The sequence below is a fragment of the Giraffa tippelskirchi genome, chromosome 2 (assembly GCF_054371585.1).
Source record: "Giraffa tippelskirchi isolate mGirTip1 chromosome 2, T2T-mGirTip1v1.2.pri, whole genome shotgun sequence".
Taxonomy (NCBI): Eukaryota; Metazoa; Chordata; class Mammalia; order Artiodactyla; family Giraffidae; genus Giraffa; species Giraffa tippelskirchi.
Window position 1 is genome coordinate 233,437,499 of NC_137276.1, and position 23,620 is coordinate 233,461,118.

The 23,620-nt window shown below is 44.6% G+C and overlaps 2 protein-coding genes across 9 annotated transcripts in view; one reads left to right on the plus strand and one right to left on the minus strand.

Annotated features, from left to right (window-relative positions):
* METTL6 (methyltransferase 6, tRNA N3-cytidine) lies at positions 1-14,293 on the minus strand. 7 transcript variants are annotated; one of them, XM_081573234.1, is made up of 6 exons: positions 14,222-14,293; positions 12,979-13,360; positions 12,131-12,265; positions 7,525-7,695; positions 2,189-2,330; positions 1-271 (listed from the first exon to the last, which is right to left on the minus strand). In XM_081573234.1, exons 2-6 carry the CDS (start codon positions 13,201-13,203, stop codon positions 120-122), a joined length of 825 nt encoding a protein of 274 aa, XP_081429360.1. In that variant the 5' UTR covers positions 13,204-13,360; positions 14,222-14,293; the 3' UTR covers positions 1-119. The 7 variants fall into 7 exon arrangements, with proteins under 7 accessions (XP_081429360.1, XP_081429357.1, XP_081429359.1 ...); XM_081573231.1 differs by having other exon boundaries at positions 1-301; XM_081573233.1 differs by having other exon boundaries at positions 14,202-14,293.
* EAF1 (ELL associated factor 1) overlaps positions 13,611-23,620 on the plus strand; it is a 15,621-nt gene continuing 5,611 nt past the window's right edge. Inside the window, exons 1-5 of one of the 2 annotated variants that reach the window (XM_081573228.1) lie at positions 13,611-14,633; positions 16,766-16,860; positions 19,089-19,225; positions 20,812-21,002; positions 22,627-22,848. In XM_081573228.1, the coding sequence (XP_081429354.1) occupies positions 14,261-14,633; positions 16,766-16,860; positions 19,089-19,225; positions 20,812-21,002; positions 22,627-22,848 (1,018 nt within the window). In that variant the 5' untranslated portion in view covers positions 13,611-14,260. Of the gene's footprint in view, positions 14,634-16,765; positions 16,861-19,088; positions 19,226-20,811; positions 21,003-22,626; positions 23,043-23,620 lie in introns of those variants that run through there. The other variant, XM_081573227.1, reaches the window with a different exon arrangement.

The window sequence follows — 23,620 nt, forward strand, 5'->3', positions numbered from 1 at the left end:
TTATATTTGTATTTTTATTTGTATACACATTTCTGTAAAAAAGTTAAAATACACAAAATAAAGAGTGACTTTAGATTTTGCTTGTCAAGGGAAGGCACAGATGTCAACCCTGTGAAAGGTCAGGACTCGTGGCCCAGGTTGGGGGTAACAGGAGCTGGGTTCTTCTGAGACTTTCGGAACTTGCTCTGAAGGAAGACCCTCGGCACACACAGTCCTTCTTTTTTATTCACCGTTTCACGAAACACATACTCATTCACTTCTTCTTCGTAACCTGCGTCCACAAAGAGCCGTGCCAGGAATTCTGGAAGACAAGCAGATCAGCAGTGCTTGCAGTGTGGATGCCACTGCATCCCGAGCAACAGTCAGTGTAGCAGGAGGCGGAGAGAACCTCAATGCGAGGAGGTAAGAAGGCTCTGCTCTGGGAGTTAAGACACTTCTCCCTGTCAACAAAAACTCCCAAATGATCACCAAGAGGTTCACCAACCAGTCACATACTCCTCATCCTATCAGGATTCCCCACAAGCAGCACAGGCCCAGACCCTGCACTCTCAATGTGTGTGTGCTCACTCATACAGTGTGTGCGTGCTTATATAGCATGTGCACGCTCATGCAGTGTGCTCACAGTGTCTGTGTGTGCTCAGTGTGTTCACACAGTGTGTGCTGTGTTCTCTCAGTGTGTTCACAGTGTGCTCACTCAGTATGTGTTGATCGTGTATGTTCATACAGTGTATGTATGTGTTCAGTGTGTGCACTCATTCATACAGTGTGCGCAGTATGTGTGCACCTACTCAGAGTGTGTGTGTTCACTCACACAATCTGTGTGTGCGCTCAATCTGTTTACATCAAGCACCTCATCTATCCTGACATGACGAAGGGCAGTCAGGTACCAGAGCGCAGAGGAAAAAAGCATCTGATGGTGACACAGCCTAAGGAAAAGTGACTCCAAGTAACACATCACCACGTGCTCAGTGAGACAGAAAGAACGGCCATGTGACCCTTATCAAGGGTATTACTCCAAAGAATGTACTCTGAAACACTCTGCAGATATTACTGCATCTGCTCAATTATTTATAATTGGTTTAATCAGACTTCATGAATTCAAAACATTAAAACAAATTTTTAATTGTCACTGTATGTTTTCATGCTTTTGTAGTCTTAATGGTAATCACTAATTTTTAGCTTTATTTTTGAGTTTGAGAGACTATTTCAAGAAGTAACAAATGTAAAAATTAGAGCTTAAAAAGGTAATTATATTACCGTTCATATTACAGGCATACCTCAGATACTGTGGGTTCAGTTCACTGCAATAAAGGCAAAAAAAGCAGTAAAGCGAGCCTCACGAATTTTCTGCTTCTCCAGTGTATATGTTTACACTATGCTGTGGTCTTTTAAGTGTGCAACAGCATTGTGTCTAAAAAAACAATGTACATACCTTAATTAAAAAATACTTTATTGCTAACCATCATTTGAGTCTTCAGTGAGTCTTAGCAGTAACATTAAAGATCACTGATCACAGATCACCATAGCAAATATAATACTAATGAAAAAGTCTGAAATACTGCAAGACATGAAGTGAGCAAATGCTACTGGAAAAATGGTGCCAACAGACTTGCTCAACACAGGGTTGCCACAAACCTCCCATCTGTGAAAAATGGAGTATTTCCAAAGCACAATAAAACAAGGTAGGCATGTATAAAATAGGCTTAAAACTAATGTTCAAAATACTAAAATCATATTCAACATTTAATGTTTTATCAAAAATGACCTTTTCAAGACCCCTCTATTAGCAAGTTTGTGTACTTAAGAAGTTTCAATCACTTTTATAGAAAAAGGTCCCTTACCTTTGTGAGACTCAAGTAATCTCAAGGCACTATCCTGTCCTATTTGCTTGATTTCTAAGGGAACGAAGTGAAGATTCTAGTTTGCTTCCCCCAGCCTTCCCAACACAGCTCCTGGCATCATCCACATGGCACATCAGAACCTGTCCACTGACCCAGTTCACTAACTGGACACCCTCACTAGAGAGAACCTGTGAGCTCACAGCTGATGCCGTACGTGGTATGTGTGAACGGGTTTGGTCCAGGGTCTCGTGCCTGTGTGTGGAGTCCAGTCCCCCCCATTCCAAGCAGTACCACAGGGACAATGCAATCAAGTAAACAGAAATCATGACAGATTCCAGCAATCTTACCATCAGTGAAAAAATATGATCTGGTTCCATCTTGTCTAACATAAAAGTTTTCTGCAAGTTTGCTCCCGGCTTTAAACCTAAGCATGGCATGATCATACAGCCCATAGTCGCGAAACAAGACACTTTTGCCTGGTTTTAATACCTACGAAACAAAACAGGCTGCACGTAACTCGGGGACCCAGTCAGACGGAACTTACTATAAAATAAAACCTGATTATTATATGGATGAGAACAACTTACATTTGCGACAGTGATGAAAAGGGCCAGACTGAAACGCCTGTACTACGAAGGAAAAGGGCCTGCCAAGCAAAGGTGTGGCAAGACCTGGCAGAGTCCCATGTGTGGGAGGGGTACTTCCTGAGCTCTGAGGAGAGCACTCTTGAAGGTCCAGTGTCACAATTAAAACGCTGAAGACATTAGAGGAAAATACACGTACCCTCACTAAAGTATCAGTACGTTCTCCCATCATTTTATTAGCCATCTCCTAATCCACGACCCTGTAAGTCAGACTGTCTCTTTAAATATGTACCTAATGAATACATTTTGGCCCTTTACTGATGCTCTGGCCTTCCTCATCCTGACTGTCAGCTCTGGTCTCCTGCACTGCAATTCTGTATGGCCTGCCGACCATGCTAACACCATGCTAAGTCCTTTACAGTTGACCAGACATTTTCTCATTAGGTCTTCATACAATTCTGGGAGGAAAATTATGATTATCCTGTGAGACCAAAAAACTGGTAGCAGGAAAAGGAAGTGATGTGCCCACAATCATACAACAGCTGCTAAACAGGGGAGTTGGAACTCTTATTTGGGTCAAATGGCATCACACTAGAGGATCAGGGATGTTTGTTAGTCCCGGGCAGCGACGGGGAGGGGGAGTGTCAGTCCAATTCCGTCCTTCCTGACGAGACGAGAGAGGCTGGGAGGGAAGGGGTACCACCCCTGATTCTCCCCCTACTGCTGTGCTTCTTGCTTTGAGGCGGAGCACCCTCAGGCCAGCGCAGCGTGTAGAGAAGGGACAAGTGTCAGGCCCCAGGGGGAGCCCCTTACCACAGCCTTTTAGAAACAGCTGTCACAAAGCAGACGTTTCAAAAACTGTAAGGTAAAATCTGCACAGCATGGTATAACTGCTCCTCTCCTACAAAGCCAACAGCCATATGCTTTTCATAATGAAAAGAACAAGGGACTTGCTGCAACACTTGCTTTTTAAGCGGGTATTCTTTCAGACTGTGGGACTTTACCCAATGAGAGTGGTCTTCAAAAGGGGCCACTGATGTTACTATTAAGTATATTCTGACTCATCACATCAGCAAGATAATCTTTAAAACATATGACATATACTACCTATTATAGTAGATATCTGAGGTAATTTGATGTTTCCTCTTCCTGAATAGAATATGAAAGACTGTCCATAATACCTGCAAGTGTGCTGCAGATTTTGTCACTTAGCGAATTCTTATCAACACTAGCATGCATTTAAAATACTGTCAGTAAAGAGCCTCTTGGATAAAAACATTCTTACTCTGGTCAGAAATGCTAAATTTTAAAATGTTACTAACTGAGAAGAAAACAATCTGAAAACTTTAATTTGTATGAGACTTACTCTCATTTTCAGAAGGAAGGGAAGGCCACATGGGACTCTCACTCAGGAATCTGGGAACTCCTGATCCATAGGCCAGCTCTTCTGTTAACTGGCTGCATGACCCTAGACAAGTTATTTCATCCCTCTGAATGTGTTTTCTCATCCATAAGACAGAAATTACGGTACTAACACCTCCTCTGAGGCAGGACTGTGCCTTCGCTGGGTTTCTCATCCTCCCAACAGCTCCATAAAGATGGCAGGTGAGATCGGTCAGACCCACTCTTGGTGAGTGAGGCTCAGAGTACAAGTGATTTGCTTGGGCTTTCAAGGCAAGTCAGTGGCACAGGGAAGACCAAAATCCTGTCTTCTGATGACAGATTTGGTCAGTTTTTACTTTACCATTTCATTCCAAAACTGAGGGAACCCAACTTTAAGGTTCTCTTTCAGTTTAAAATTAAGTGGTTTTAACATTTCTCTGGTGTTACCATCCTAGAATAATTAGCTCTACCATGGAACAGCATGTTACTGTGGTTGTTCAAACAGGAATGGAAAGCTGCCCAAAGGGTGTCTGACTGTCAGAGGCTGAGAGACTGCTTCTTCCGCTAACTTCCTGATGAAGCACACAATATCCAATTAACGAACCAGTCACCACGTATGATGGCCTCACATTGCTGCTATGAGCTCATTCCAGGTCAGCTGAAAAAGGAATTCTATTGGGGGGTCAAACAGGAGGATGCTGAAATGGACCTTATTAGCATAAGAAGGGTTGCAACAGAGGCCAGGTGTGGACTGAGACAGCTCAAGTCAGCGTTTGGTTTTTTTTTAACATAACATTTCATTATTACTAAAATACACACAACATGCTATATGTTTTCATTTAAATCAAGAAGAGAGATACCCTCATAATACTTGGCTCCACTGGACTTTATTATAATCTAATGGTGTCTCACTAAGGTTTTATTTTCCATTTCCTGGGTTACTGAGGTTATCTTTTCATATGTTAACTTACTATCTGTATATTCTCTTCGAAAAAAAGACTGTTTCCATTGTCATTCTTACTGTTACCCAGAATTCTTTATACATTCTGAAATACTACATCAGTTGAATAGTTGTGTTTTTTTTTTTGCCACACCGCATGGTATGTGGGATCTTAGTTTCCCAGAGGACCAGGGATCAAACCCATGCCCCTCTGCAGTGGGAAGTGAGGAGTCTTAATCACTGGACTACCAGGGACTCTCTCAGTTGAGTAGATTTTAAGTTACTTTTCCCACCTGGTCTCTCTAATTTCTTTGTATCATCTTATTGTTTGAGGAAAACAAACTCCTAATTTTATTACATCCTCTTTATGCATAGAATGCTTTTCAGTCTTTGAGAAAATTTTTCCCACTCTTAAGTCAAAGATTTTTTCCTATAGTTTCTTCTGAAAGGCTTAAACTTTTGTCTTTCCAGTTAAGTCTTTAAATCCACCTTTAAATCCATACAAAATGACTTTTGTATAGGATGTGAAGCAGGAAAACAATTTTGGATTTTTCCCACATGGACCAGCAATGGTCCCAGAATCAATTCCTAAGCAGTCCTTTTCTCAGTGATCTTCCAATGACACCTCTATCAACTATCAAATTTCCATACATACATGGATCTACTTCTAAGCTACCATATTCCATTTGTCAATTTTTCTGTCCCTCTGCAAATACCATTTGTCTTAATAACTGTAGCTGTAATAAGCCCTTATATCTGGTAAGGTATAAATCTTCCCATCTCCTTCTTCAGGAATGTTTTGACTCTTTATTCCTTCATGTAAATTTAGAATCAACTTGTCAATTTCCTAAAAAAAAAAAAAAAAATTCCACCAAAAACCTCAAACTTAAACAAAAGGGTAAAATATAACACGAAGTGGAGCAGGATCACACAGCGCATGTTACTTTTTAAAATAAAGTACACAATTCTGTGACACTGAGTACATTCATCTTACACCTGTGTAACTCTTTTAATATTTTCTCATTAAACAATTATATTACCTGAAAACAATGCTTCATCTCTTTCTCATTCTTTTTTCTGGTGTTTTCCAGCTGACTAGGACCTCCAGTACAACGATGAACAGTACTGACAGTGGGCACTGTCATCCCCACAGAGTCCCAGACATTCCTTACTCCTGTCTCCTGCTCCTTCCTAGTCCCTGGAACCTTCATCAGCGAGATCACTGATATCCTGAATGCTCCCTTCACATTCCTGTGCTCCCTGGAACCTTCATCAGCGAGATCACTGATATCCTGAATGCTCCCTTCACATTCCTGTGCTCCCTGGAACCTTCATCAGCGAGATCACTGATATCCTGAATGCTCCCTTCACATTCCTGTGCTAACAACCTGACTGTCCCCTGAGGACACCGTTTTCCCTGCCACCTCTCAAGCAGGCGGTGTTTTCTCCCACGGCCCTAGTACCACCAAGTGCGGGGATGGGGCAGGGTCCTCCTTGCCCCCACTGCTTCTTTCTGTGCATCCCCCCCTTTCTCCCCTCAAGTTTCAGCTCTGAACCTCCTGTCATCAGATTATACCACCACCCACTACCCCTTAGTCACCAAGTCGTGTCCGACTCTTTGTGATACCATGGACTGTAGCCTGCCAGGCTCCTCTGCCCGTGGGATTTCCCAGGTGAGAGTACTGGAGCGGGTTGCCCTTTCCTTCTCCAGATGTTCCCAACCCAGGGATCAAACCCACATCTCCTGCATCGGCAGATGGATTCTTTACCACTGAGCCACGAGGGCATCTTATTAGTTCCAGGGTCATTTCCCTCGATTTCATGATGAATGTGTCTTCTGGTTAATGCTCTTATCCTTACGCTACTCCATTTTTAACTCCAATTAATTTCAACATACACATGAATTACCCTTCCAAATATGCTGGATTCAATGATTTGAGCTTCTCTCTTTCAAAGATTTCGTACTTCACCCTACCTTAATCACTCACTCCCACAGTAATGTTCTAAAGTCTTGCCCACACTGTGAAGTGTGATAACCCCTTCATACTTCCAATGTCACACAAGTCACTCTCTGACCACCCCCACCATTTTTCCAGCTGTCTAACCCCCAGCTTTCTCAATCCTTCACTTTCACCTGAACTGTCAAAGGGAAGGATAAGGTGGCCTGTCTCGAGTCCCATGACTTGGAAGTGCGACTTCACCTTCAGTGCCGCAGCAGCCTGCTGGCAGCCACAGAAGCTTGGGTTCTAACAGCAACGATGGGAGAGACAACAATGACTGTGGCTGACTTTTAAAGAGCACTCACCATTACTAGGCACTGCACTGGGCACTGAGAACACATCTCATATAATCTACCCCAAAACCCAAGACCTAGGAACCACTATCTCAACATTCCACAGGTAATGAAATGGAGGCTCAGAGAGGTAAAGGAAGCGGCCTACACTGGGAAGTAAGGCTTAACTCGAGGGACGCTGACTTGAGACTGTGAGCTCTTGTGTGCTGGCCCCTGCTTCCCCTCACTTTACCACAGGGCTCCAAAGATCCCAGGCAGCCACTCCAAGGCCAGCCAAGCTCTGAAGGGCAGCTATGGCCATGAAGCCAATCAGAATTTAAGGTGGATGTTGTATGCAGGAGAATGTCTTTTCATACACGGACTACACAGCCCACCTTGTAAGAACAGGGAGACTGTGAATTAAAACGGCATGTAAGCCTCAGAGGGAAGGTAACTGAAAAGTCAGAATGTTGAATCCTCACATGCAGGCTCGCAATCACTAACCTTGTAAATGTTTTGTAAGACAAGGTGCATCTTATCAGGGTGAACTGCAGAGAGCACAAATATCAATGTGACAACATCCACAGACTCTGGGGGCACATGCTCCAGAAGGTCATCTTTGGTCAGATCACACTGGAACACCTTGCATCTTTCTGTGTCATAAAGAGGATTTTGCTAGACAGGAGAAAAACACAAAATAACTTCAACACAACATCCATGCTGATGCATAAAGAAAACCACAACATACACGGAGACGCTATTCCCATGCGCACTGCTGCACAGAGCTCGACAATCACTGTCACTGGGCAAACCAAGTGGCAGGCCGTTCTCACCCTGACGTGTGTAATATTCAGTGCCGCTACAAGGGGCAAGATCTCATTTTAACAAAGACTTTTGTTCCTTTTTTTTTTTTCTTTAAAACATTTTTTAATTTTAAATTGGAGTATAGTTGATTAACAATGTTGCCTTAGTTTCAGGTGTAGAGTGATTCAGTTATATGTATACATGTATCTTCTTTTTCAAATTCTTTTCCCATTTATGTTATTCGAGTATTGAGCTGAGTTTCCTGTGCTAGACAGTAGGTCCTTGTCGATGACCTCTTTTAAACACATCAACAAATTATTTTTAACTGCGTATACTGTCTATCACATATTCCAAACTGAGCATTTTAGAAGCATGTAACTCCAGAGGGATGATAAATCAAAACCTGCCTCTGCTCCCTTAACCCTCCTCTGAATCATCCACTATAACCCCGAATCCTATGAGAGGTCCTTCCAACTCCCTTTACTGAGATGCTCCCACACTTCTTCTGGGTATATCTTCCCTTGATGCACCAAGCTAAGAAAACTTTTTTTTTTTAAACTACAAGTGTGTTCCTGCTACATTCTGGTAATAGGTTTCAACACATATATAACAGTGTTATGGAGAAAAATAATAAACTTTTCTTTAATGTAAATAAGGACCTTAATAAGTAGATACATAAAGTTATAGGATGGGTCAGTTCTACCTGTAACTCTGCTTATATTGGAGTTTATTACAATCTCAACTGAATCCTCAGATTTCTAGAAATTTGATAAGGTGAATTTTATTCATCTGGAAGCGAAAACCTTTAGGAACAGCCAAGACAATTTTTAGATGAAAAACAACGGAGGAGGAAGCATACTACCGGACATCAAAATACATTACAAAATGAAGTACTAAAACAGCGTGGTTTGAGAATGGGGACCAACGGATCAGTGAGACAAGAGTGTCCCCAAACAGACCCATGTATTTAGAAGGATCAGGAGTGTATATGACAGAAGAGAAGCGACAAAAAGGACATTAAATTTTTTAAGAAGATAGAGAACAAAGGTTACAATTATCAGGAATGTAAAATGAATTTCTCACTCAATTCACTGTTTGAACAGCTAGCTCTATCCACTTGTGTTAAAGGACAGCAGACCACTCAAGAAGTAAAAGAATTCCAGCCCCAGTGCAGAGGTGGAGAGACAGAGAGTCTATCCTTACGGAGCCATGGGCGGGACAGACAGCAACTCCATGTGAACCCATGAGACAGCAGAGGTCAAAGGACCACCAGCCACCCCCAGATCTGCAGAGGGAGAGGCGCCTCCAGGGGGATGCAGGACCCAAGCATTTGCTTACCTGAGGCAGTAGCCTCCAGTCTGGAGGGAGAAAACTAGAAATGTGACAAACAGCATGAAGCCCCCAGGGCTGAAGCCACCGGGATGTCCACATTCCAGCAGGTGTTTCCACCAGGGACATCACTTAGGCTCTCACAGAAAGAACGGGGCTCTTTCTGGGGCTGGACTTTCTCAGCTCCTTTAAGGGAGAAAAGGTTTAATATACAGGGGAAAGTCATCTGAGACTTGTGTACTTGGGGCACTGGTGGAGTATCACTGCCCCTGGGGGAGGGCACTACTCTGCCCAAACTTTGTCTTACTCTGCAGAGAGAACGGCCTCACGACCACGGAGGACGAGAGAAGAGGGGAAGGGATGAGAAAGGAAAGCTCTATTCTTGGAGAGGCAGAAACATTTGTGAGAAAGCTGCAAGAAACAGACTCTTCATAGGGAGCAGCACAAAGGGAAGACCCAAGGCCAACAGGAGCAACAAAGTCGCCAGAGGAGTTTGAAGTCTCATGGGCCCATAGCAACAACAAACCTCCCAGGTAACTATAGCGACAACAGACTGCAACAGAGAGCAACTCCAGTCTAGATTATTACAAATCCTTATTACCTATCCACTGCCCTGTATAACATATCTAGCTTTCAACAAAAAAAGAACAAGGCACACCATAAGGCAAGAAAAAACACAGTCTGAAAAGACAATCATGAAAACCAGACTCAAATATGACACAGACACTGGACCTACAGGTTTGGACATTAAAAAACAAAAAATTATGATTAACATATTACAGGCTTTAATGAAAAAGGCAGACAAAATGCAAGATCAGATAGGTAATTTCAGAGATATAGAAACTACAAATCAATGGGAAATGCTAAAAACCAAAAACATAGTAACAGAAATGAAAAATGCTTCTGACAGGCTCATCAATAGGAATGCTTACTGCCTAAAAGGAATCAGTGAACTTGATAAGTCAACAGAAAGTACACAAACTGAAAATGCAAAGGGCAAAAAAGTTAAAAACAAAAAAAACAAAAAGCCAGCATCCAAGAGCTGTGAAACAATAGCAAATGGTATAACACAGAGATAACTGGAATCCTCGGAGAAAACAAGAGCTCGAGAAATACTAGAAAAATAATGCTCAAACTTTTCCAGATTAATTAAAAATCCTCATAACCAAAATTATAAAAAGCATATCTATGTGATTATAGAACTCCAAAAAGACATAAAACCTCAGTACCTCAAAAGGAAATGATTATTAATTTGATGTGATCACTTAAATTCTATAATAAAACAATACCATAAAACAATGCCTAAAAAACTGGAAGAAATGTTTGCAACAGATATAACAGAATATATCCACAAAATAAGAAACAAATGACAGAAAAATGGGCCAAGGTATGAACAGACAATTCATACTACTGTCTACGCCCAATGTGAGGGCTTTGTTTTGTTTACTACTTCGTCCCAGTGCTTAGAACAGTGATTGGCCTACATTAGGCTCCAGATAAACATATGTAGAATAAAGAAAAACAAGCAGAAGAAAAACTAATGCTTATTTACATATCACAAAGTCTTCAACCTTATTTGTTATAAAGAATAAAAAATTTAAAATATGAAGACAGTACTTTTTGTCTGTAACACTGGGAGGTATAGAAAAGACTAACAGTGGGACTTCCCAGGTAGTCCAGGAGGTAAGATTCTGTGCTTTCAGTGCATGGGGGCGTGGGTTTGATCCCTGATTGAGGAACTAAGATCCCACATGCTGCACAGTGCAGCCAAACAAAAGGACTGATGTTAAATGTTGATGGCATAGAGGAAAAAAATATCTTTATATTATTGGTGTAATTATAAATTGGTATAATTTTCTGGATGGACAGCTGGCATTATCTATTTAAATTTTAATGTGTATGCTTTCTCCAAGGAATTCTATTTCTTCTATTAGTCGCCACAGAGATGTGAACACATGTGTTTTGGGGCATGCATATAATTCTGATTACATCAATCCTACTTGTGAGAGCAAAAATTAGAAGCAATTTGAACAATCATCAACAAGGCAATTATTACTATATGGCATATCAATTTTGTGAAATACTACAAGAGGTAAATGAAATGCAGTAGACCTTCATGTACTGGGATGAAAAAACTCGGCAAGATATAATGTAGAGCGAAGAAGCTAGGTTATAGTACAATGTGATACCACTATTAAAAAAGTCTAATAGGTGCTAAAATTGTGAAAGGTTGATGGAAAAATAGATATCTGCATGTTGCCAAAGTATCCCTCACATAGCTGTTAATGACAAAAAGAGGACACCTGTGCAACAGGGGAATTAGGAAGTCACCTTAACCCAGTGACCAAAACTAGCATCACTTACAGTGAGTTAGATTACTGCCTCCTGACAGGATGCAATATGAAAGCTACATCATCACCTACTAAAGTATTTTTGCTCAAAATATTTTACCTGATTTAAATCTAACTTCTGGTTTACAGAAAATACAAGGCATAAAGCAACAAGTTAAACAATGATAGAAACAAACAATCAGCCAATTTGGAATGGGGGACCTCATCACATAAAATTGCTTGCTCTCCCAAAACTCTATGTCATTGCAGAAAAAGTCAAGGGGAAGGGCAGGGATGTTTTAGGCTAAGAAGATTTAAGGTACATAATAAAGCGTAAGATGCAGTCCTTAACTAAATACAGCTATAAACGACACTATAAAAGTTTATAAAGCAAAAGTAGCAAAATGCTGGCAATCATTAAATCTGGACACAAGTTTATGGATGTTGTCTGCTATTTCTTTCTACTTTTCTAAATAATGCTATGTTTCTGTATGTATTATACATGCAAATACACAGGAAAACTACATTTACAGTCATCATAGCCAGTCTTTCAGGAAGAGGACTGGAATTGGGAAAACGGGTGTAGAAGTCAGGTTCAACAAGTCTAGGAAAACAGAAACATAACAATACATGGATGGTGCACCAACCTTGACATATTCAACAGCTCTTGGAGAAAAATCACAGGCATAGGCAAAGATATCTGGATCTTCTTCTAAAAGTGGGAATAAACAGTTCCCAACTCCACAGCCAGCTTCAAGCATAGTCAATTTTTGATCTTCAAACTGAGGAAAGAGAACCCAAAGTTACAGTACACAACATCCACACAATGAAGAAACAAACTAAAAGCTCCAGAACATGAAACAAGCTCTCTGCCCCCACGGAGTAGACAATTAACTAGAGAACTGATAACCCAAAGCAACTGATGCCTCATCCGATGTCCAACACTGGGTAATTTGGTGTGGAGAAAACACAGCATAATGGCTAACAGAACAGGCTCTGAGGTTAAACTGCCTGCACTCAAATTTGAACCCTTCCCCTAACCCCGTGTTCCGTCACTGAACAAATCACTTAAACAGCGTTGTCCCTCAATTTCACCAGCAAGTGGGAATAACACTAACGCCAAACTTCAACATGTTACTTTAAGGTTTAAATTACAGAACACTACTGTTAAGTTCATGTAAAGGGGTGTGGTGAAGTATTCATCATTATGAACCTGTCACTGAAATCATTCAGTATGAACTCAATATTTACAACTTTCCGATTAGCTTTAAAGAAACAAAAAATGCCCACTAAAGTCCTGTCTCCTCTGTACTTTACAACTCAGCAACTGCTAAAACTATTTGAGACTGTACATCTAAGCTACAAAAATTCATGAAGCCTTTGACAGGTTTCATAAATTTTCTACCTCACACTCGCCCTGGGAATGCAATAAGACACCCCTCTTCTATACGTTTTAAATGAAGAATCACTCAAATAAAGTGCAATATTAATTTACCTCTCTACATGATCTGAGCTCCTCAAACTCTCTGGTAGTCCAATGTCTATCTTTGAAGAAATTAGTGCTGTTTCTTTTGTAAAAAAGGTCCCAGTTCTTCTGAGCCTCTTTTTCCAGTTTCTGCTGTTTAAAATCAGACACTAAAGCTTGGTCTCTTTTCAATTTCTCCTCTTCTTCAGAGCTGAGAATCCTTGCCTGCAGCCCTCTCCTTTGCAAAGCAGCCATCTCCTACGTGGATGGTCATATACTGAACATTTAACGCTGCTGGAGATTCTCCATTCCTCAACAACCTGAGGAATTCAAGCGGATACCACAGACACAGGCAGGATCCTCTCAGATGTGGTCCCTCAGGCTAGGTTCAAGCCTGAAGCAGCATCGGATACTTCGCAGGAAAGGAAAAAAAAAAAAAGACATTCCGGTTGGGGTTCTAGAACAGTTGTTGTTGTTGTTATTTTTTAAAGATGCTGAGTTAGCGGTTCTAGCATAGTTCTTTCACTTAACATTTCAATTCCGCAAACATTTACTAGATGCTCGCCCTACACAAAGCCCTGCACCACTACAGGAGAGGTCACAAAGAGCGAGACACAGACCCCGCCTTCAGGGGGCTGACATCCAGCGGCCTGGGCTCTCACGCACAGAAAGGCTTAATTCCAACCAGAACAGTCAGTAAGCCGCTTTAGACAGGAAAAAAAGTCACTCTCAAGAACTGACTGAGAAACCTTACGGTTCCTCAGGGTTCGGTATCCGTGAAACGGGGGTGTCTTTAAAAACAACCACGACGGCTGTCCGAGCCGGAGGCGGTCGGTCACCGTCGCCAAGGACGCGAGACACGGCATTTTTCGGGGAAAACGGAGCTACTACGCCCGAGTGGCCTGAGTCTGTCTCATGAACCCGAGGGAGCGTCCCTTTCCGGGAACTGAGGCCCTCGCGCCGCCCTGGGCGCGCGAAAGGGACGAAGAAGAGGCTCAGGGACGCGGAGAGTGGGGCCGCCAGGGCCCTGTGGATGAGCCGCGCCGCCCAGTCGCGAGCGGCGGCGGCGACCCGCGTGAGCCTAGTCCACCGCGCGCTGGGCGCCCCCGTCAGCAGTTCTTAGGTTGCCCTGAACGGGGGGGCCGGGCGCGCTGAGCCGCCAGCCAGGCGGTGCCTCAGAAGCAAAATTTGGGAGCCACTGCGGGGAAAAAAAAACCACCACCACCAAAACCCTTCGACTGGTCAACACCCACCTCCCCGCCCGCTGAGAGACCTCGAATCCGGATTTTCCCGGCGGAGAAGACCTTCAGCCATGGCACCGCCCCCGCTACTTCCGCTGAGGGCCCGGAAGTCCCTCCCCGAAGCCGGAAGTTCCGCCGTCGGGTCTCCTCAGAGTCGTCCCCCGCCCAGACGCACAGGCCCGAGCTCGTTTCCGGCCTGCGCGGGTGGGCGCTGGCTCGGCTCCCCGCGCGCCACCGAGCGCTGTCCCGGGAGCGCGGCTCCCCCGGACGCCGGCGCCGGCGGCTCGGGCCGGGGTTGCGCCAGGAGGGCGCCCGGGCGGGCGCGAGGCCCGTGCGGGGCCATGAACGGGACGGCCAACCCGCTGCTGGACCGCGAGGAGCACTGTCTGCGGCTCGGGGAGAGCTTCGAGAAGCGGCCGCGGGCCTCCTTCCACACTATCCGCTGTGAGTCCGCCCCCCCACTCCCACCCCCCGCCGCCCTCGGCCCCGCAGAAGGCCAGGGGGCCTTGCCGGCATTTGCTCCCTCGGGGGACCTCGGGTTTTTCCTTTGTTTTTACTCAGCTGCTTCTTCTCAGACCAAACCCTTCCCTCAGCTCCCAGGATTTCTCCGCTTTGCGCTACCAGATGCTTCTTCCGAAGGTCATTGGATCCTCTTGCGCCCTGAACCTCCACCTCCCCCTCTTATTACTGAAAGGCTGCGACCCCGCATCAGTTTCCAGCTTCTTTGTATCCCATCCTCTCCCCCTCACACACACACCCCGATCCCCACTGGGGATCCCCACGCTTCAGGAGCTCTTCTCGTTTTCTTGGGGTTGGCATCCACCACCTTCTCCTCTTATTACAGAAGGGCTGCGACCCCGCATCAGTTTCCAGCTTCTTTGTATCCCATCCTCTCCCCCTCACACACACACCCCGATCCCCACTGGGGATCCCCACGCTTCAGGAGCTCTTCTCGTTTTCTTGGGGTTGGCATCCACCACCTTCTCCTCTTATTACAGAAGGGCTGCGACCCCACTTCAGTTTCCAGCTTCTTTGTATCCCAGCCTCTCCCCCTCACACACACACCCCGATCCCCACTGTGGATCCCCACGCTTCAGGAGCTCTTCTCGTTTTGCTCGAGGTTGGCCTCCACTCCCTCCTGTTCCAGTCCCTTCTTGTCTCCCTTACTTCTCTTTCCTTGCCCGCTTTGGTTCTGGCCTCCCCAATGCCCTGCTGCAGCCCCAGAATCCGCAGCTCTGCACCGCATCCGTCTCCTCTTCCTCCATATCTCTGTGCCAGCTTGTCGCGTGCTTTGATGTCTTTTTGAGGTCACCAGACTACCCCTGACTTTTCTTCCAGACCTAGTCCCTTGTGGGTGGAAAATAAAATTAGAATTGGAGAGCCAGGAATAAGTTAGAGCTCGATCTATGTTTGGAAGCAAAAGCCAGCAGGCATAAGGAATGTGCAAATAGTCATTATGCTGGACCTCTTTTTTTCTTCATGATTACAGACTCTGTTGAGGGAGGGCCCTTCCACTTTGTATCCTAGGTGAAGAATTGGCCACCAGAGCATCCCACTGTGATTCACAGACTCCTGGTTTCGCGTCCTGGTAGCCCCAGTACTGGTTACAGACTTGTTTTTGTCGGAGGAGCTCTTAGGTGACTCAACACCTTGGAACAGGGCGTAGTAGATAATGAACTTCTGTTTTCCTGTAGTCACTTGCTAGGCCATTACTCTGCTTCCCGCTCACAGCAGATCAGCCCTCTGAGGGGCTGGGTTTTGGGAATGTGATAAGAGCAGCATCATTTCCTGAGCAGTTTACTAAGTTGATGTTTTAGCAGAATGAAGAGCAACGTGCAGTTTAAATAAGACACTGATCAGAAGTACCTGGCCTGCAGTTTGAGGCAGGTGTGTGTTAAAAGGGAGTAAGATGGCTGTTCATGCTGTGATTTAACTGCAATTCAGAAACATGGGCAGAATTAACCTTTGGAAATACAGTTCAACTTTCTGCTCCAGATATCTGTAGGAATATTCTTATTAAAGCTATTTAACTTGAGTGTGGCAAATCCTAACTTTGACAGTTCTTATCAAAATGAAATCAACTTATATAATGCTGTGACCTTTCATGTTTCATATTGTGTTTTACAATCACAGGGTTTTAAAAACATACTCGGTTGCTTTTCATCCTTATAATAACCCTAATAAAACACCTCATTGTGGGTAATAAGGCATGAATTTTCATCTGGCACTTGGGGGAAGGGAGTATCTTTGCTTAATGAAATGTTATATAAATTCTAGCCTTTTTCCTTCAAAGTTTTCCAGTGGGGATAAGAGGGAAAGTGTATGGATAGATGAAACAGTATTGTCCCAGAACTGGTAATGAACCTGGGTGATGGTTTGCAGGACTCACTGTATTATTCTCTTTGCTGTTGTATATGAGAAGTTTTCCACAGTGAGATAACATTTTAAGAAATTCTAAGTGGTTTGTATTTTCTTTTATCTGAGTTGCAAAAAATTTCCATTCTTACAGGCGAAGGCCCTGCAAGCACTTCGTACAAGTTACCTGGTGGATAAAAGCTTTTTTTCTTTCCCTTTAGATGACTTTAAGCCAGCGTCTATAGACACTTCCTGTGAAGGAGAGCTTCAGGTCGGCAAAGGAGATGAAGTCACAATTACGCTGCCACACATCCCTGTAGGTTTTATTCCATCGTTGTTGTTTGATGTGGAATCACAGTAAATCCTCATATTCTGTTATTGGAATTTGATTTCCTCCTTTTTAAAAACTTCTAGATTTCTGAAGTGCCAGCATAAGGAGAAAAGGAACTCTGGGGGTTGGATGGGATGGAATTCATGCTTCCTAGGCTCCTGAGCAAAAAAAATTCTTTGTCATTTTTCCCAAACTCCCTTTTTTCCCATTTGTTCCAAAGAAGGCATGGTGGAACCTGGCTCCTCCCTTAGACATATGTAGCCTCCCCCAACAGCTGCAGAGAAAGAGGCCTAAGTGCCCTATGGGTATAAAACAGCAACAGCTTAGGAGCGTGGAGAGGCAGGGGCAGGATCAGCGTGGTTCGTGAATCTGGCAAGTGGTGACGTGCAGGCTAGTGGTTTCAGTCAGGGCCTAGGTTCAGAGCCCCAGGTTAAAAGGTGAGTGGAGAACCCTTGCAGAGACACTGCTGAAGCCTTATCAAGGCACCAATCTGATTGCAAAGCCCAGAGGATCAGACAGAATAGTCTTAATGAACATGTGTCAGTGCCTGTCCTGTCCTGGAACATAAGTTCTTGGTAACCAGTGAGAGAATGAAAAGGCTCTAGACAGAGAGACTTGGGAAGCTTTGTGCTGACAACAGTCTGCCAGTTCAAACTGCTGTCTCATTAGTTGTCTTTGGCAGGTTACATCATCTCCCTTTGGACCTTAGTTTCCCAAATGTAAAATAAAGAAGTTAGATAAATGGTCCCTAAGGTCCCTTCCAGCTCTTAATTTTTACTGTATGAACCAGGAGTCAAGAAGCCAACCAATTTCCGATTCCATCCAGGGGATTAAATGATATATTCTGCAAATATTAACATCCACCCACTGTGGTGCCGGCTCATTACTAGGTACTGAGAATATAGTCTTGAAGAAAACAAGCGTGTTTCTTGCCCTTAGAGAGTTTAAATAACATAGGAAAACATAGCACTTACTGTAGAAAATCTAGGGAGACTTCCCTGAGGAAGTGACCTTTGAGCAGATTTGAAGGTTGACTAATTGAAAGGGAGGGAGGGGTTGGGGTTTTACAGACAGAATCTTTGTTAAATCCCTGCAAGACAGAACCTGAGGTTCTGAGAAAGGACTGGCGCCTTCTCTGGAAACTGCAGAGCCCGGGGTGAGAGGAGCCGGGTGCAGTGGAGGGTCCAGGTGGCTGGTTTGAAGGTTTTTTTCTTGGGCCTTAACCACTTGCCAGTCATTGAAGACCTTAGGCAGGTTAGTGGCTTGAGGTACTTCAACCAACCAGAACAGTGAGCCTTGGACAAGGTGTATGGTTACTTAGCATGAAGGGGAAACCCGGACTCTTCTATTTCAAGGAAATACAGAGGTCACTCACTAGCTTTACTGCTCAGAATGAGAGCTCTACTCAGTATCAGGCAGGAACATGTCATTTCTGTTTCTCAGTTCATGCTTTACTGTTATTTGTAACATTTCCCAAATCTCTGGAAAATGTACAGTAATTTAAAAATTTTATATATATTTCTTGATTACTTAGAGTTAGTTGCACAGTCACAGATTCTTGCTATATTGCTGCTGCTGCTGCTGCTGCTAAGTCGCTTTAATCGTGTCCGACTCTGTGCGACCCCATAGACGGCAGCCCACTAGGCTCCTCTGTCCCTGGGATTCTCCAGGCAAGAATACTGGAGTGGGTTGCCATTTCCTCCTCCAGTGCATGAAAGTGAAAAGTGAAAGTGAAGTCGCTCAGTCGTGTCTGACTCTTCGCGACCCCATGGGCTGCAGCCTACCAGGCTCCTCCGTCCATGGGGTTTCCCAAGCAAGAGTACTGGAGTGGGGTGCCATTGCCTTCTCCGTCTTGCTATATTATTTCCTCTTTAACCCCTGGCTTCCCAAGCAAAAATAAAATACAATCAGTTTATTCTGTTTCTTTAAAAAAAAAAAAAAAATTTTTTTTTTTCTTTATTTATTTGACTGGGCTGGGTCTTAGGTGCAGCATGTGAAATCTAGTTCCCTGACTGGGAATCGAACCTGGGCCCCCTGCATTGTGAGCACAGAGTCTTAGCCACTAGACTACCAAGGAAGTCCCTTTTCTATTCCTTTTTGAGTAGTTCTGATAAATGATTTGATGAGGTAAAGCCAGCTATAAATTCAGTGTTGATGTTCACAACTCGGGTATTTGGTTTGATTGTCTGAATTGTTCATTTGTGGCGGTAAAGGGATCCACACCACCAATGACTGTATTCAAGGGGAACAAGCGGCCTTACCAGAAGGACTGTGTGCTTATCATCAATCACGACACTGGAGAATATGTGCTGGAAAAGCTCAGCAGCAGCATCCAGGTCAAGAAGACACGGTATGTGAAAAAGCAGATAAAGCTTGTTGTGCCATTTCTGTAGACTTACCTTGTCTATTCATTATTTTGTAAGAATGTGCCCATCTGGGAACTTAGTGTCCTGTTGGCAGTCTCAGCAACTCCCACCTGTGTCTCTCAAAATATCTTTTCCTCAAAGGCAATGAAAATAAATAACGTTTTTAAGACCTGAAATGTAGAAGTCGTTGGGGAGAGGGATGTACTTTATGTTTAAGTTAATTTTTATTAATCTCATGGTTGTTGATACAGTACCACCAAAGGGATAAGATTTAAATTTACAGACTTAAAATTATGAAAGAAAAATTGAGTGATAGATATTCTTTTTTAGAGTGACAATATTAAATTATTAAAAGATACATTTGAGATCATAATATCAAAGCTTTATTTAATTTCTTTTGAATAGTGAGCTCTCTTAATTTTTAATTTGACAGGCATTACATGTGTCATAGAAGGCCAACTAGATTTCATTTTAAAGTCAAATTTTATTCTATAAGTAGAAGTAACCCAGTGATTCTATTATTGTGATACAGTAGTTATTGTAATAGAGTAAGTAAATTTTAAAGAGAGTGTTATAGTTCAGTGTTTTTCTGTATGCTTGCTCAAGCCGTTTTTCTTTACTCATTTCACAAAAAGTAGAAGTACCCCCCATTTGTTGAGGTCTTATCATGGGCCAGGCACTGTGCTAGATGTTTTACGTGCATTATCGAACGTTTACAAGTCACTTTTGGAAAGGCGGTGGTGTTATCCTTCCGCACACGCATGCACGGATGAAGAGACGGGGTCGGTGCGCCGGTGCCTTCCTGAGTCCAGGGCCGGCGGGGAGCCTCCTGCTGCTGCTCAGTGTGTGTTGGTAGACTACCTCCTCCACCAGGGGCTGCTGTTAGCCTTCCGGAAGCTGATGGTGGTGGGGGTTTCTGTTACTGTCAGTGTCATCTGGGAACTGGCAGTGTTATCACTTAAGTGTTTGTTAAAAATACAAGATTGCAGGACCTATTAAGTCAGAGTCTGCACTTTAATGAGATTCCCCAAAGTTTCAAAAATGCTGAGCTAGTCCATTTACAAAAGAAATTGTTAATGGTTGGTACTTCCTTGGTCTGGGGTGGAATGCTCTACCTGTCTGCCAGCTAGAGCTAGCATGTGACAAAATGAGCAAGTGGTAAATAGATAATGGGAAAAAACTGCAAACAGGCCAGTATTTCCAGAGCTAGTTTTCTTTAATAACTCATTTGTGTGTGGTTATAACCTTATAGTGTGCGCAAGTTGAGTAGTTACATTTTCTGTTATTCAAACAGATTCTCATAATCACATTATATCCTACCTCGATGCCTTAGCTGCTGCTCGGTAAAAAACGTGAGCTCCTTGAGGGCAGCAGGTGTTGTATCCATCTGTCTCTGGTGCACGATGCAGAACTGGAATGCAGTAGAATGAGTAGTTTGTGTGATAAAATTACAAGTATCAGTCTTCTGAAGCCTGGGGTTCTGCAGATGCTTCCAGGCACTTGGTAACTGGGGCAGATCTGAGAACCACTGTTTTTGCCCCTCCAATTTAAAGACAATTTCTCATTTCAGAGCTGAGGGGAGCAGTAAAATCCAAGCCCGAATGGAGCAGCAGCCCCCTCGCCCCCCACAGCCATCCCAGCCACCTCCACCTCCACCACCTATGCCGTTCAGAGCACCAACGAAGCCTCCGGTTGGACCCAAAACCTCTCCCTTGAAGGATAACCCCTCACCTGAACCTCAGCTGGATGACATCAAAAGAGGTAGAGAGTAGTTTCTGGAGCCCTGGTAGCAGCTTGGAGGAGGGCATTGATGTTTCTGTGGAGGTCACAAGGCTGCAGCACGGGCGTTCTCTGCCGTTGTAACAGTTTTTGCAGGGGTCACCATTCCAGAGGTGATGCGTGTGCGGGGGTTACCCCTCACCTCGTTTGCTAAGGGGGAGTTCAGGCACAGTGACTTGAGTTGTGGCTGTCTTTGCAGCGGTCTGCTTAGAGGCCCGGGGCTTAAACAAGCCTGACTACCATCTGAAGGTACATATGGCACACCTTTAAGGCTTTGGAAGAAGAGAATTCCAAGGTGCTGGGGATGAAAACCAAGTGTGCCTATGTAAATACAGTGTCTAGGTTAAATTCCTTGACCTGTGCTTTGTACTAACACAAAGGTGTAAGTGCAAAAGCTCCATGAGGCCCAGTGGACCTGGACCCTGGCCTCAAAGGACTCAGGTGTCTGTCGGGCTCTCTCCAGTGCACGCCCGAGACAGAGCGCTCACCGTGGTTTTCTCCCCCACACGGTGGATGCTTTTAGTTGTCCAGACTCTTAGGAAGTTATGAAGGTAAGTGCTGTATTTCATATTTGTGAAGTTTTATGAAATAAAATTAAACCCATAACAGCAGTAAACAGGAAAAAATAAAAAGTTGCCCTTGGGAAATTGGTCTTTTCCACCTTGTGGAAATAACTGTCTTTTTGCAAGTGAGATCACTCTGTGTGTGGGGCCCAGTCGTTAAGCCTCTGGATTTTGTTTTCCCTCGTGGACATTGGAATGCTGTCTATGGAAGTTTTCACTTTAGCTGAATAGGAATTGGGCCATGAGTGGTTAGTTGTTGCCAGTTACGCTTAAAGGAACCATAGTCATTTAATGTCTCGCGGTGTGTTTGGACAGGTAAGTCTGGCATCTTCCTTGATGTGTTCTGTGGTGGATCCTTAATATGCTCACTGACACTGAAGCGGTCGGGTAAAACATTGTTCCTTCCCTGCTTTACGTTGAATGAAAATGCAGCACCTAAAGGCATGACTGCCCGTCAAATGTGTAAAGAGGACAGAGGAGGAAGAGAAAGACATTCTTTAGCAGCCCTGGCCCCTCGTGAACCTTGGGGGACGTGAAAGCTGGAAAGGACCCCAGAGGCTGTCTGTTCTGGCCCTTCCTTTTTCCAGAGCGTCCTGGAAAATTCATTGCCTTCCACCTGGTCTCCCAGCTGGTTAGAGGTGGATCCAAAGCAAGTACTTAGACCTTCCAGTTCCTGCTCAGATATTTCTCAGCCCCTCAGCAGAATATTGCTCTTCTCCTATTTGGTGTTTAATCCTGTCATTCACAATCTTTTTTTTTTTTTTTTTAAGCAGATAAGGCCAAACAGACTTAACTTCATTTCTTGAAAAAATCATCATCTTGAACCAGTGTGTGTTTTGATTATTTTGGGTGTATTAAATGTTTCCATTGTCTCCCCAGAGACACGTTAGATGTTTTTGTTTGTTGGTTTTGGCCATCTAGTTTGTTTTTAAGGACTCTAGACGTAGGAGCTCCTCCCAGGTATCTGTCATTGCTCTGGGATTTGCCCGGTGCCCTGTGTGCAGAAAGCTCGACGTGCTGACCCCTCCCTGTCCTTTATTCAGAGCTGAGGGCCGAGGTGGACATCATCGAGCAGATGAGCAGCAGCAGCGGGAGCAGCTCCTCGGACTCGGAGAGCTCGTCGGGAAGCGACGACGACAGCTCCAGCAGCGGCGGCGAGGACAGCGGCCCCGCGTCACCCCCGCAGCCCTACGGCCGGCCGGCCGTGGCCAATGGGACCGGAGCCGCGCGGCCACCAGGAAGCACGCAGCTCATGAGCACCCTCAGTAAGTGCACCTTCCGGCTTCCGGCCGGGGCGGAGCTGGGAGGGCCGGCTGGAGCTGGGGCTTCTGTCTGTCTGACGCCAGAGTCTATAAACCTGAAGATATTTATGGCGTAAGAAAGGGTCCTGCAAAGACAGTTTGAAGCAGAAAGGAGCAGGTCCCCGAGCAGTAAAAAACAGGAAGCCTGAAACTAAAAATCTGTTCCTTCTCTTTCCTTTCCTGTATTGGTACAAGTTAAGTTTTGTGGATTCTGGGAGGTGCTGATGTGTGGGCAGCAGGGCTCTCTGTTTTTGTGTATCCCGGGTTTTAAGGGCCCTGCTGCCCCCATGCAGGTCTTTGGTCCTGAAAGCCCAGTGCCAGCAGACTGCAGGGTCCCACCGCCCCAGAGGGGAGCGGGTGCCCTTAGGATGTGTTGGGAACCAGCCAGCCTCGGGCAGGAGGGAAGGAAGGGACACTGTAGTGTCTGGCGGCCTTCAGTGCAGTTGGTGGTGGTAAGGCAGAGGGGAATGAGAGCAACCGTCTTCGTCTTGGAGGCAGGGAGATGCAGGTCTATGCTCTGTCCTTTTGCCAGAGTCCCTGGAGCTGGGTGTCCTCTCCTGGACTGACTTTGGGAGGTGTCATAACGCTGCTTTTGTGGGGCAGGCAAAGTCGCTCTCAGCTCCACACTGTAGATGTCTAACAGACCCCTTGTGTGGGGCCGGCCTTGTAGGCCTCTGCCCACTAGGGGCCAGAGCACTCCCCCCGCACCCCAACACACAAACACACACACACACTC